Source organism: Drosophila ananassae, chromosome 2L (assembly GCF_017639315.1).
Source record: "Drosophila ananassae strain 14024-0371.13 chromosome 2L, ASM1763931v2, whole genome shotgun sequence".
NCBI lineage: Eukaryota > Metazoa > Arthropoda > Insecta > Diptera > Drosophilidae > Drosophila > Drosophila ananassae.
The window spans coordinates 25941752-25957434 of record NC_057927.1 but is presented as its reverse complement, the minus strand read 5'-3'; the positions used below and the strand labels follow the sequence as shown (position 1 = coordinate 25957434).

General features: G+C 40.9%; 1 protein-coding gene across 2 annotated transcripts; it reads right to left on the bottom strand.

Moving 5' to 3' along the window:
* Positions 1 to 954: 954 nt before the first annotated feature.
* LOC6505575 (mucin-5AC) lies at positions 955 to 15218 on the bottom strand. Of its 2 annotated transcripts, none has more exons than XM_014905226.3 (4): positions 14467 to 15218; positions 9359 to 9594; positions 2908 to 4618; positions 955 to 2460 (listed from the first exon to the last, which is right to left on the bottom strand). In XM_014905226.3, exons 2-4 carry the CDS (start codon positions 9401 to 9403, stop codon positions 1721 to 1723), a joined length of 2496 nt encoding a protein of 831 aa, XP_014760712.1. In that variant the 5' UTR covers positions 9404 to 9594; positions 14467 to 15218; the 3' UTR covers positions 955 to 1720. The 2 variants fall into 2 exon arrangements, with proteins under 2 accessions (XP_014760712.1, XP_032305425.1); XM_032449534.2 differs by having other exon boundaries at positions 14482 to 15218.
* Between the last annotated feature and the right edge of the window lie 465 nt (positions 15219 to 15683).

Below are 15683 nucleotides of genomic sequence, written 5' to 3'. Positions count from 1 at the left end.
TTAGTGGAAATTTTACCAGCCACTCACCAATAACCCATCCATGCCGACTCCCATTCCCCGAGGGGCCATAAAACCATACCAGCCAAATGACGACACTCAGACGCCAAAGCAGGAGCTGCAGAAAAATAATAAAAAAAAAAAAAAGCAAGAATAAGGCGACCGCAAGCAAGGACGTTCAGCGACCTTCGCATCCAATTGCAGTTGGTTTCCCGTTGAGTGGAGCATTTATGGGCTCATATGGAATCAGTTTCTTGGGGCAGATCAGTAAACAACAACGGGGGACATTTATGGCAATGCCTCTCTTAATTGGCCAAATGTACCTCTATAAAATGCCAAAACGGCCGCCTTGACTTTGTCACAAGTTCCACGTACTCTCAATATGTGAATCCAGTTCTGTTTGACTTTTCGGTTTCCGCGTTTCACTCCAAGACTGATAACCCGGCAGGTTTAAACTGCCAGTGAATAATTGCGACTAAGGGAATGCTCTTGTCTCCGAGCTTATCTTACTGATCCTGTCACTGGAAAAAAGTCTATACAGATTATTTAATATTTTCTCATACAAATATTTTCAGGAAGCTTTTTAAATAATTGAGCCACATAATCCTTGTGATATATGTATTTATGTAGAATAATATAAATCTCATTATAAAATTCAAAGTTCGTATACATTTTCTCGAGTGTTAGCCAGCCGTCTTGTTCACCTCCGATTCCGTAGCAGCATCTGTTGTCCTGATGCTGCTTTGTCACTTGCTTATATCAATTAAATTTTAATGATATTGTTCAGAAACTGCTCTCCTCCTTACAGCCGCAGGCTACATGTTTTTAATCAATTTTAAGTGGCTATTTACTTAACCGACTGGAGGGCCAGAAACGCGTAGGATCTCGGCCGCAGGACAACCTGTTTTCACATCCGATTCGATCCACTCCCGCAGAGAGATTAATACACAAGTACGGTTTACTCTCGTTTTAATTTCGTTTATTTCTCTACGCAATTCACTTAGTCTCTAATTAGGATAGGTTTTTTTTTAATATTTATTGGTCGCTCTTAATGCTGGTAGGTGCTATATTTAAATCGCTGCTATATCGATCCCGCATCGGATTTTATGGCAAGTTGCTAGGTCAGTGGAATTTCGAAAGCTGATCGACTGAATAAATTAGGTTCGCTTTAGAGATATGGTTACGGTTACGAGTACAATTACAATACCAACAACTACAATAAATTAATTGAAACATTAACTAAACATTAAACAAAATTCATTTACTGACTACAAACACACAGACACAAACTCAGGGGCAAGGGCAAGGGGAGTATGCATATATGTCCTGAACTCGTGGGAACTCAACTAGGTGGCTATACAACTAGGGTACATCTATTTAGGCTATCTAGGTTATCTAGGCTAACTACAATACGACTTGGATCACATGTGAATGCCTTTGCAGCGATGTCTCTTCAGTGGGGAGTGCTTTGTGCTAGTGTACACTCGAAAAAATAACCTTATTCATTGGGGGATCAAGTAGCGACGATCAAAATAATAATTTGATTAATGCTTAAAGATTTTGAATTTTTTAAATTATAAATGTTGCGCAGTTATTAGATCATACAATCCTTTTACGAAAGTATTTCTTTGTTAAATACTGTATTTTTGCCTTTTTAACTAATGACGATTTTCCCCTAACGTTTTACTCTTATTTTCCGAGTGGATGATGACCATTTTGGCCCCTACTTGAGCTTGAGAAACGTGAGCAACGCCTTCTGTATCAGACTGCGATTGATGGTGGAGTCGGCGGTGTAACGCACTCCCCACAAGTTGCCATCGTTGTGGTCCACCACTCCGTACTCGCCGACAATGAAGCCGTCGTCGGTCTTCTCCTCCACCCGGTATTTCCTATAGTTTCGTCCCTCCACCACATAGGCGACTTTGTCTTCGTCTTCGTCAGCGGAATCTGATCCACCTCCGCCTCCGCCACCAACATCACCTCCCTCTCCGTCGGATTCAGAGCCATCTGAATAATCGTTGGCATTTGCATTGTAAACCACTGATCCACGTCCTCTGTTTATGCCTCGGCCGCTGGCTGCGCTTGGTGTTGTTGTTGTTGTTGCTGGACTGGCTGGCGTTGTGGCCACTGCACCACCGATCCCCGCGCCACCACCCTGCGGACCATGGGCTCGTCCGTTTGTCATAACACTAACGGACTCCTCAATTTCGTAATTCTGCTCCGAGGTTGGTGTATAAAGCTCGGGGCGTTCGGTGGTAAAGTGTTGCTGTTGTTGCTGCCGCAAAGTTGCCGAGGATGATGATGAGGAGGATGATGATGAGGATGCGGTAGCGGTGGAGGAGGAACTGCTGGAGCTGGAACTATACGAATAGCCGCCAGTTCCCGTAGATGTCGCCGATGGGTCCACCGATGCTGATGCGCCTCCATGTTGGTGTGCAAATTTGGAAATACATTTGACTAGATCTGCCGGAGGGAGAGATGCAACAAGAGATGATGTTTGATAAGTTCAAGATTAGTTAGCCAGGGTTCAAGTGGCTGAACCCGTGCGTTGTCGCCGTCAGTCACAAGTCATAATTGCACTGTGCAACAGGAGGGCATATGTAAAACAACAATATGATTTTAACAAAAGATATAAGGCTAAGGATAGCAAAACAGATATATTTTTAACATAATGGTGATTCTCAAGCTTTTACAAATTATTTAAAAATGAATTAAATGCAAAGTGAAGCTTTGCAGATTAATATTCCAATTTCAAAATAAACTAAACTGATAAATGAAGTTTACATTTTGATTGGTTCGATTGATCTTTTTAATTTATGCAATTACAACACTAACCCTGCTGCACAGTGTAATTTATTTTTGGGCCAAAATCCGACTCTTTTTCAGATTCAAACTAAGTTTTGGACTCACCTCTATTGGGCAATCTTTTGGCATTTTGATTAGAATGTTGATGCGGCAGTGATGAATGCTGACGTTGCTCCCAGCACGGATTCTGCTGCTGCTGCTGTTGCTGTTGTTGCAGTTGCTGTTGCTGATGCTGTTGGTAGTTGCTCGGACTTGAGTGCTTCGATAAAATTGGCTCCAATAGATGCGGTTGCGGTGCATTCAATAAATCATAAGGCAATTTATCCAAATTGAAGAGTACACGACGCGTAGGATGAGCTTGTTGCTGTTGGTGCGACTGCTGGTGGTTGTAACTGTGGTAATGATGTTGCCAGGTAGTGGGCTTTACGGTACTGCTTGGTGGCTTTACTGTGGTGACCCTGCTGGCCACTGCTGCTGGTGTACTGGTTAGCGTTGCTGCCGTGCTGCTTGATGTTGGTGCTGTAGATGCAACAGGGGCCGGGGCTGTTGTTGTGCTCTGAGCCTCGCCAAAGGCGATGCGGGAGACAATCGCAGGTCGTGGTCTGGATCTTGGGGGCACGAAAGTGGTGGCTGCAACAGGCGGAATTTCGGTGGTGCTACTTGTTGTCGAGAAACCGCCATGAGAAGTGGTGCTAACCAAAGGAGTTGCTGCCGTGCTGCTGCTCACCGTTTGGGGCCAATAGGTCTTAGCCGGTTCCCCGTAAACCTTTGATGGCTGCGAGTAGACCTTAGCTGGTTCCGAATAAAATTTCGATGGCTGACCGTACACTTTCGCCGGCTCGGAGTACACTTTCTCTGGTTGGCCGTACATCTTCGAGGGCTCGGAATACACCTTGGCAGGTTCTGAGTAAAACTTACTTGGCACACTGTACATCTTCGAGGGAACCGAATAGAATTTAGCCGGCTCTGAGGCGTGGCCATGCTTCAGGCTCTCACTCACATTTCTTTGGGCCTCGGCCAGAATCCCACTTCTCGATTGTTGCCACGTCTGCAAGTCGTCCACGTTCTGGGAGATGGAGCTGTAGGATATGGACCGGGACTGGGGTCCCCGGCCCTGCTTTGTGTCATGATAAATTACTGTCTGAAATGGTAAACCTGCTCCCGTTCCAGCTCCTGTTTCCTCTTCGTTTATTTCACTTTGATTTTTAACGAACATGTGCGTAGTTGAGGCGGAAGCAGCAAGTAATGGGGCTGCCAAGACGCTTTGTATATTCGAGGCACTGTTCAGGGAGTCAACCTCAACTGCATCCATCGAATCAGCCGCCAATCGGGGCTCTGCTTCCTCAATGGACAGTTCACTTTTGTGGGAGCGGTTCACAAAATCCGTACCACTTCCGGTGGCAGGCGGAGGACCTCTTTTGCTCGAGGAGCTCACGCTAACAGCCACCACCTTGACCTCGTCACTCGACTTCTCCTTCACTGTCTTAGGAGTATCCTCCAGGAACACTATCTTACTGCCCGAGGTAACAAGCTTGACAACCTGCTTGGTGTCCTTTTCCTGGGTCTCTTGCGCCGTTCCTGTACCAAGAGAATTCCTGTACCGATTTCTGCTCGTGTTTAGACTCCTTCCTGTCGCCACTCGTTGTCGAGGATGGGCGGACTCTCCGCGACCCTCGAAGTCCTGCTCTCCGCTATGGAGACTGCGTTGCTGGTCATCATGATCGAGGAACAGCTTAAGGAACTCGTTACCCGCAATAAGCTCGCTTTGCCGGCTACCTGGCAAGGGGGAAGGACGTGTCCAACAGCCGGACAGCATCTGTAATGGAATTAAAGGATCATTTAATTTCATTCAATCGAAATATTAAAAAATCGTCAAAGAGAGGAATGAAATATGCAAAATCGTTTGAAGTGCATGCAAATCAAAACGAGGGTGATCGCATCTAACAGCTTTTCTCAGCAATCTATTTATACTTTTTCGTAATTAAAATATCATTCGGATCGATCGACAATCGGCGATCTGTATCGGACTATATGTTAGTACGATATATGTCTTCATGTCGCCGGCAAATATGCAAAAGTCATGCAATGGCCGACCGATATCTGGACCTCGGACTCGATGGCATTTGAATAATAATGCGGCGAGTCTATTAAGACATCAGAGGAATGCTGTGCGGTGCTCCGTTTGAAGTGGTGCATGTTGCTCCCTAGTCAAGTGGCGAATGCGGCATAATTAACCGCGTTGCAAGTGATCAAGTGGGTGGCGTAAGGTAGCGAAAACACAAATCGAACAAACAGTTCCAGCCGCGAATTATACATAGATTGCTTAAGCGTGTGCTGGGGCAAACACTTGGACACAGGAATGGAACTCGCCTCGCTCCTCCGGAGTGGAAAATGGAAATGGAAACATTACTTAAATGCTGCTGGTCAATCTGTCATTCCGCGTCAGCAAGATATTTATGTTGTTATTTGTTCATTTGCATTCATTTCTCTGACTCATCCTGGTACGAGCGATATTTTAACCTGTTTTTACTGTTTAAGGAAGTAAACTTCCTGTTTCGGTTAAAGGACAAGTTTTTATTGGATTTTCAGATCAGTTTTGTGCCAAAGTGAGTAATATTAATTAAAAATTCCTACGGGTTGAGTCAATATTTATCAGTTATTAATTACTGCTTTAGTTTTTAAGTTAAAACTGTAAGCTTTTTCAATTGTAACTTTCAATAAAAATGATTATTAACTTAACAATAAGTTTATTGATGTACCAATAAATTGTCTTATTAGATAAGCAATCTGCTAAATTATCCATGGTGTAATAGCAGCCGTGTATTGCATGGCGAATTCATGGCCAGAGATCGGCCATAAATTGTTATCAGCGCCACACACCCACTGCTGGAACAAAAGACTTAGGGCACGAACTTGCCCTGCCAAATGGCCCGGCGATCGGATCGGACCAATAAAACATATTTATGGATATTTGTATCGCAACATTAGCATTGCTAATTGCAACCAGGCAGATCATTTACTATCCAACACTTTTGATCCATTGAAATAATGACGCGAATTGGAAAGGCGCAAATTGAAAACAATGAAAAATGGCGAAAATTGAATCAAAATCGAAATATTAATGGGAACCCGACTGAATTGTAAACATAATAGCATAATTATTCAAGCTGTATCCATACGATACGTTAATGTATATTTATACCCCCTGAGCAAGAACAATAACAACATCCGGCAGTGCAGTGGGCGCCTGTCGCCGGGCATTTTCTAGAGCAGAATTGAGCGATTGCATCTAACAATTGCTGTCGGAGCCAAACACCTTCGCACATGTGCTAAAGTTACAGAGTGTTTTAGAAAAAAAAATACACATATATACATATATAAATAAGAGAAATAAAATAAAACCGAGTGACCAACCAGTTACTAGATCGGTTAGTCATTCGGCGGGCCGCCTTGCCTTTTATGTCTAAAATTGCAGAAGTAACTGACCGCGGGCGTTGTGAATAGTATGAGTTTTGAAAAGCGACAGTGGGCTCTACTTAGCATTGACACCAAATTAACAGTCCAGGGAGTGACAATCACCAAAGGCCCTTAAACTATTCGGTTTCGTTTTGGTTTCCTTTGCTTTGGACTTCATTTTAGCCCTAAGACAATGCACAAAACGTTCTAAAAATAATAACAAAATTCGTTTTGTGATCCGAACAATGCACATTCCTTTCCATTATGGAGCTATTTAAAGCGCCTGGTCAGTGACGTGCTCCAGTTTAGTGAATGAACCACCGAGTTCTCTCACCTCGCCCTTTTCTTGAAAGACACCCCGCATGATAGGCAATTATTAATCTTGATTGATTTATCAGTCAGGCTGGTAAGCAGCTACCTGCTTTGGATTTCGCTAATCCTGTTGGACATTCTTTTGCACTTTGCTCTGGGATTTGGAGTTGACGATTTATCATTCGATTGTTGCAGCATTCACAACAACAGCGGCGACAATTTTCACGGCTGTCAACTTAGCGGAAGTGTCAAAAAAGATATTGTACTTTCAGAACGCTGATATAGCCACATATACAGATACAGATAGAGATACGATACGATATTACGTATCCGCCTTGTGCGCGTGAATAGACAGCAAACAATTAAGCAATAATCACGCCTTAATGAGCACTCTCTTTATTGGGCTCATTTGGACCACTCGATTGGCTTTCAAGTGCCGCTGATGCTGCCACTCGATACTCTGGATACTCGAGATACCGGAGCGATACTTTAATTAGCCACCATCATCATGATTTCAGTTTTTACGCCTGACAGTCAACAACGCCACGGGTTGACAGATTGAATTCATGTTTGCATTATGCAAATTTCGGAAGTATTTTCATACTACTTATGTGAATATTTGATTTGCGATGATTGATACAGAGGCCGAACAGGATTCCAGCTTAGAGTGACTCAGGCCACGAACTTGCCACACACAGAGGGATATCGAATGCGGAAAAAGTCATGTAACCTGCCCCCCCATTTCTGGCATTTTAGCATTTATTTTCCAGTGCTGTCTGCGGGCGTTTCTGTGCTAAAAGTGGGCGTCGAAAGGAGCAGCCACAATAGCAACTGGCAACTTGCAACTTGCGCCCCAGTCGGTGGCCAGGTGAATGTGTCAGCGAGTCCATTTTCCCCCATAAACCGAGCCTAAGCTGCTTTGGCCAAAGTCTAATCTCTGGTAGCAGACAATCGCCACAATAGCCACCACCCGCTGTCGTCAGCTGTGGCTTGGATTTTGAACACAATATTTCTGACTAAAAGCTTACGTGTCTGCCTTTATTTTGCCACTGCAAATAAATATGATTTACCAACTAAACTATGGCCCCCAACTGGAAACTGAAGTCATAAATGAACAAGGAAAATGCCTATAATAAAGTCATAGATTTTTAACTGAGCAATCATTATATTTTACGTTTCATATTATAAATAAAATAATTGCAGTGAAGGTACCACCATTTATTGCAAAATTTTTGGACAAAGAATAGAAAGGATAACAATCATTTGGTTTATTTTTTCAAGTGCACTACTTATCGACCTATCGATCTTCAATAACAACCCACATTAGGGCCCACCATGCTCAATGCCAAAAGTTGGGCCAGAATTCAACTCGACTTTGGATTAAAACTGATCCAAATTGCAGCCAACAACTTTGGGCTGTGGCACAATAACATACATTTATTAATTACATTGCAGAGACACAAACCAAAAACAGATTTGTGTGGGAAATTAACCCATGCTGGCCCCACAACATTTAAAAATTACTTAAGCCCATAAATGAGTTACCTCGTTTAATGAATATTCATGTTAACATAGTTGTATGTCGGATGCCACGACGGGTTAATAATCGAAAGAAAAGCCGAGTTTAGAATGTAGTTGCACCGCTGGTGGTTGGTGGTGGTGCAGCAAGCATAAAAGCAACAATAACAACCACTCCCCGCCTGTGCATAATTTGCAAATTGCCATCGTCATCGCCTTCGAAAGGCCGAAAGACAGAGGCTGAGTTTCAGTCACAAATGGAGCCACAGTTAGAGCCACAAATCAAAGGCAGACCAGTAAACAGTTGCATATGGGCACTTGGAGAAAAATTACTAAATATTTTTTAATCATTTACAGGAGGATTAAATACCTATTTTAATTTTCTTTCATATCACTACTGGTTTTCCGAGTGTAGTGCATTCAAATCGCGTGCAATTATTTAGTTTACCCGACTTCAGTTCGCCTTACTCTACTCCACATTACTCACAATCAACTCGCTCCGTCTAATGAGCAGTCAATATAGTCTGGCCCGGTCCGGACTCCAAAGTTACATACACGTGTGGTAAAAATTAATTCCATATGCATTCGCCAGACATCGCATTATGGATGATTTCGGCCAATAAAACCGAAGTCGACAAACAAATGGAGTACAATCGCACCATTAAACCATTTTTCAAAACGCATTGGCCAAGTTAATGGAGTAGTACCCTGTGAATGCATTTGGCAACAGTTGCAGTTGCCGGCCTGGGAATTGCTGGCCATAAAAAGATGAAGTCTCAATCGGAATTTTTCGACTGCAGGAGGTTGAGTGCCATTTAAATCGATTTCGATTGGAGGCATTGTTTACCGAAAATCGTGTGGAGAGTGAAAAGTGAAACTCTCCAAGTTTGAAGTTCAGGGAAAATTGATTGATTCGAATTTGAAAGTGATGAAATGGATTATAGATTCATCGGGCTCTAAACAGAATAATTGCTTAAGCTATATGACCCAAGAAATGTTATATTTTAACTCATTAGCTTCCTTCGCCTTTCTAATTATTTTCAAGCTATTTATAGTCTTTTTTACCTACCCACATACATCTTATACCTAATGAGCTTTACTTAGCCGCGAAACTAGTTTAATTTGGCTACTTAAATGGCCCAAACTAAGCCTTGAACTTATGGCTTTGGACCAAAAGCTGTTGGAGCGATTTCCCTGGAATTCTTGGCGCACCTGGCCATAAATAAAAAACTTCATGAACGACCATTTAGCGCCTTAATGCGACACTTACCAGCAGCAGGAAACCGAATTTGAGGAGCCAGCAAAAGTGTGCCATGCCGCTAAAATCGCCTCTGTGTCCACCTGTCGCTCCCGGGAGTTAATCAAGCGCTTTAGTGCTGCCTTTGTTCTGGCTATTCCGGCGGTTCTGTGTCCACTAAATGGGGCTCACTTTCCTTTCCTCAGACGTGATTCATTTGGCCATCCCAGCCGGCTGCTTTTGGATCATTCTCGCGAAATGTTTAATGGCTGCAATTAAGACAAACAAGAAGCGGGTAATTAGTGCACAAGCCAAGAGGGAGTCTGTTTATTGGTGACCACATGCATATCCCAATCTCACTCAGTTGGTAAATAATTTGCAAACATTAAAGCTAATCGCAAAGCGAAAACAAATTCATTGCGTTCAATCGATAAACTATAAATGTCAAGGTGCATTTCACACCAAAATTATCGAGTGTCTGCGGCACTTGCAGAGTTAATTTGGAGAGTATCGTCGGATTCCACAGCTACCCAAATACACGGGAAAAGAGTGTATTTGGAGAGTTATTAGAGTTAGAGTAAAAAGAGTTATTTTATACAAATAAATAGAGGAGATTCCGGAACTAAAAATACTTAATTCTTAATTCGATTATATTGAAGCTAGAACCATGCTTCTTTGAATTATCTAACATCCTATATATGCAAAGGTTTAAAATTTTTCTTAGGTGTAAAGAATCATTGAACTTGTATTGGCAACAGGTTGGCAACAGCTGAAGCCACTAACAACTAGCAACGCGTTGTGGCAAAAAGCAGCAACTGCCAAAACTCCCAACAAGCTGCAAAGTCTGGCCACAAAAGAGCCAAGAGCCGAGAGCCAAAAGCCAAGCCCAGACAGATGCTCAGTCGTCTGTTGCAATTTCAACATATTTATAATTAATGGCCAAGTATTTTGATAGCTTTTTTGTTTGCCAGCAATTGGCATGCCATTGAAGTGGCTTCGAAAGAAGATTCCCCTGTGGCCGGGGTTGCTGCAATCGATGGGTATTTCCATTCATGATGATGAGTTTGATTTTGCTTAGCCATAATTTAATTAACCGTTCTCAGGCATTTCCGCCACGCAAACCATGTAATTAAACCCGAGCCAAAGTCAGATCCATAAAACATTGAAAACAAAGCAGCCGGGCAAGCAAAATTCATAATTATTTTTTATTTTATACTTAAAGCCAAGCAGAAGATGCTAGCAAAAGCTAGACAAAAGCCGCAAAAAATTAAGAAAATACGCAGCCAAACCAGTTCTAATTCTTATCAAGCCTTCTTCACAGTCCATATAATTACTCATGGTCCGCCAGAACATCTCCTCTCCCAGCCATAGCCTCCCTTTTGGACAGCGTTCAATGGCTTTAATTACAAAGGAATTCTACGATGAAAACAAATATGTTTTTATGCCAGGCAGGCATCTCATTAAAAACGAAAGTTTCGTTTTTGGCCAAAAGCTACCTCATTAATTAGCCAAGAAAAAAAGAAGTTAGAACCTCCCATACCAGCCGGCATTTATTCTTAATTCTATTCTTAACTATTTCTGAGCTGTCTGCCTGTGACGTCATTTCAAATTTCTTTTCTTCTTTATTTATGGCCTTTGTGGCTTATGCCCTGTTGGCAGATGTTGGCTCTGGTTCTTAGCCGTTTTGTAAGTTCTTTGGCCTTTCATCATTTTTTTGCGTGTAAGCTCATCGGAAAGTAAAAGTTCGGTTTGGTTCAAAGAAATCGAGTTTCCGAGCAGTTTGTTCACACATTTATTATCCGCAGCTAAACGTCTCTAAATTACAACTAGTCTGTAACTATCGAGCTGCACCCATAATTGTCATAGGAATTGAAATCGGAATATGTTCTAGGTCTAGATTACCCGGGAGCAGGTATACCAGACGTCACTTGGGTTAAGGCCAAAAAAATCTTTAAGATAAATCAATTTTTAAATACTCTTTAGGCTTCTTTTTTTTTACAGATTTTCAAGCTTAACCACAATTAGTTATCATGGGAAAATTATTTTTAGAGAAAACCAGTTCTTTTTAATGATTCTTAATTATTTAAGACTTCGACTAAGAATGTTTTTATGTGGGATAATTTATTGACTTTAGTATGAATATATACAATAAATAAGTAATAACTCCCAACGCGGTAAGAGTAGCAAACCGCATGTTGGTCTTGAAATCGTAATGGAATAATCGCACACTCGCACTCCAACTCGTGCATGCCCATTGGCGTTACTAAATTTGTGCCACACTCTCGAGCAGTTAGTATATAAATTAGAATGCTAATCGATAGTTATGGATACGCCCTGAAATCGGGCATAGAACCTGAAGAGACCGACAGGGAGCGATGTGAGAATGGGGCGAATGGAGCACAATGGCAACTGACAGATTCCGGTTAATAAACTTGATTTAAAACCAGAAGTGAACACTACGGGCAAAAGGTAATGGCAAATAAATTGCTACTAAGTACACACACAATGTATGGAAATACAAATGACACAAAACAAACAATAAGGCAAAATAAAATGTGTAACAAATGAACAGACGTGGTCCGCACCCGCAATTCAATCACAATCAGAGTCAGAGTCGGAGTCTCAGATACCGATTTAGATTCAGACGGGGACGAGACAAGTGTTGGACCCTGTGACAAATTGTCAAACATTCGCATTCTCATACCAAACAGATACCCAGACCCCGGCCCCAGTCCCCCACCCTCAAAAAGTGTCGCGCGCGACGATTGCAATTCATTAACAATCGAAGTGAAGTCGATTGGAGTCAAGTCTTGAGTTGAGGGACGGCCAGGCTCAAAGCCAAAAGGCAAAAGAAGGGAGAGGCCACACGGCGTATGCGTTATTTTTCTCAACAAGAAAGGTTCAGCATTGTTGAAAGATAAGTTTCGGTCTTAAACAATTTTTTAGGAGAAGAAAAATTCAAAATAAAAGGAATATGTATAATTCTCTTGTAGTAAGCCAAAATAATACAACCTACCTAGAAGAATCTGTTATAAAAATCTTCCCCTTTTCAAGGGTATCAACTAATAAAAAAAATTATTATCCCAAAGTCAATGCAAAAGCCAAAAACGCTGCCAAAGTCACACATTCGACCAAACACTAATTGGAGCGTTTTCTGTTTATATTTCCATGGAATTTCTAAGAGTTTATTGCACTCCCCGCTCTTTGGCCACTTGGCCATTTGTCATCGCATTGTTGCGGCAAGCTGAAAGCCAAACTCGAGGCACTAACTAAAATGTTATTAAAATAGTGCAATCCCAACCAGTTTGTTTATCTTCGAGCAGGTCGCGCGACTTGAAGGCGTTTTGTCAGCGTTTGTCGCGCGATTTGCTGGTTTTGTTTTTTTTTTTTTTTTTTCCTTTTTCTAGCTGGTGGCATATAATTTGTTAATTAAAGTTTTTGCAGCCTTTAATTGTTTTGGCCAAAGCCTAGCAGCGACTGCTGCAATTAAGCTTTTAATAATAATTTTGCTAAAAAATTTCTGAACTGTTTGGCAACGCTTCCAGTATTTATTGCTTTTGCAATTTGGCTCAGAATGTGGGGGCCAAGAGATTATAGCCATTATCGATATGACTATTTGATTGATTAAGGGTCGAGTTGAGGCTACGAAGAATAAACATAATGACGGGTGTAGCCATTTAATTGCAGGTTGCAATTACTTAAATGAGCCAAGACATGGAAATGATCAAAAGGTTTCCTGGAAATCTGTACTCCAAAAATAAGTAATACCTCAATGCTATTAAAACTCTTGCTAAAAATAACTATATTGAATTAAGTAATTGATTGTCAAATAGGTCGTGATATTAATTTCAAATGCAATTATCTATATTATGAAATAGAGTGATTTATTAAATTAACCGGCCATAAAATTGATTAAGCTCCTTCGCTTATTCAGCCATTTAACTGGCTAACAATCCAAACAATTAATTTATCGAATGTGATCTAAATGGAGCTCCATTTAGAATTAATAACAATAGCAACAGGTTGTGCTTTCCGTTGGGACTTCATTGATTGAATTCACATTTGATTATGAGTTAAATTTTTATGATTTGAGTACTAAAGTAATAAACCCATTGAAAACAAGATCGTAAATTATGCTGTTGAATTGCTCCCATAAATTTTCCTTCACCGAAGAAACAATCCATTGCACACAATTACTGCCCTTGGTTGGTATATTGAGGCTTTTCCTTGGCATTCAGCTGGCAGCTGACTTTCAATCTGACAAATCTGAAATTAATTCACTCCACGGCGATTTACTATAGCTATTTTTTGTATTTCGAATTTGAATGCCAGCTGGGACAGTGGGTCAGTAAATCAACTCTCAATTACATCGAACCGTTAATTATTACAGTAAATCCGAAATAAGCAGGGCGTCTAAATAACAGCCTCCAGCCCATTAAAGCCTCGTTTGTCGATCGAACAAAAGACATATTCATACATCTGTTTGTATGCATCTCCGGCAAAAGAAATTAATGATTTAATCCACGCCTGTCCATCAATTTGAGATCGGGAATATAAACCAAACAATGGACCACTCTTTCAATCTCTCGTACCACAGACACTAATGCACTGCCGTGCCAATATATTGACTCACAAAAATTCATAGAGATACTTTCATCCATGACCTTGAAGTTGTGGCCAACATTTTTTTGGATTTGCCCCGCCCTCCGCCTACTTTTTATTTATTTTCCACAATTGCAGACAAATCCACTTTATAGCTAAAAAATAAAAAAAAAACAAAACCAAATATAAACAATGCTTGCACGTTGAGCAAGGCAGTTAAAAAAAAGGTACCAAACAAAATGCAGAAAAAAAAACTGTAACAAAAATTAAAACACAGCAGCAAAAACTTTGAGTAACAAGCCAAAAAACCGACAAAAAACAAAAGCCAAATAAAAAATTCCAAACGGGGGGAGGAAAAATGCTAAGCATAAAAAACGCGTTTGCGCATAAAAACGCTTTGGATTTGGCCAATTTTAGACGTTTGGCTGCAAACCGATCTATATATATATACTTTTCGCTTTGGATTTCAGTCTTTTTTTTTTTATATGGCTGGCATATTATTAACCGTTACTTTTTTTTACCAAACCCGCTGAGCTTACCAATAATGCACCCACCACATTTATTTGTTGTTTCTGCTGGTGTTTACTGGCTTTTAATCCCTCGTCGTTTGTTGTAGTTGTTGGATTTGATTGTTAAGCTTTCTATATTTACGTGTCGTTGTTGTTATTATTATTGTTGTTTCTGTTCAAGTGTTCAATGCAATTGTTGCTAAGCTGTTTTTTTTTCTTTATTGTATATATACGTATATATATATTTTACGTAAATTGGAGCAATATTGGCGCGCGAGCTTTGAACGGATTTCTTTGAGTGCGATTTGTTTATGGCTCTTTCAAAAGTTTTCGCGGATTTATATATTTTATTTTTATTTGGGCTTAATTATTTTTAATGGCTTAACAAATAGTCACACACACCAAACACAACACTGTGGCACTATTTCACACACTCTGAAAACTTTTTATTTAACTGACTTGGTCGAAAGGGGTCGAGCTGACCATATCCTTGTTACTCTTTTTAGAACGGTCCTTAAATAAGTTTTCAGCTGTGTTTACTTCTCCTCTGACTTGAGACGCTGCTCCTGGATGGTTCGGTTTTCTGGGTCTCAGGTGGCCAAAAATAAAGGGGCGAAGGGTGGGGCCACTGCAGATACGCTGCTGCCTAACTGAAAGATACTTTCACGACCAGAAGACTGCGTGTGTGTACGAGGAAAGTCTCGAGCGGCGCGCTTTACTTTGCGTCCGTTTGGCTACAGTGTCCACAATTAACTGAATTCCCACAGCGATCTGAAACTGATAACTGCCACTGCCGCCGTCGCCGTCGCCCAAGAAGCCAGCCAAAAGCTCCGATCCGCCAAGCACGGCTCTCAGCTCTTAACTTGGCTCAGACTCAGGTTCAGACACATTCACAGAACCAAGTGCCAAGGCAACAACAAGAAAGGCACAAAAAGCACAAGCACAATCCCCATCACAAGTACACCGAGAACAAGGTTAGCCACATTCTGATAAGAGAAGAAATCTGAGGATAATAGTTTAGCAATACAGTATTTTTATTAGTCCTTTGATTTTTATTGATTTAAGATAACTTAACAAGTGGGAAATTTATACCTTTATTTATGAGCCTGGTAATTTTTAAAAACTGTATTATATTGTTTATTTTATGTATGTATTGCATGATTTATTTTATATTTATTTAAAAATAGGGGCTTTTAAATTCCAAAAAATATATTTATTGTTTTTTGTTTTTAAATAAAATAGTCTCA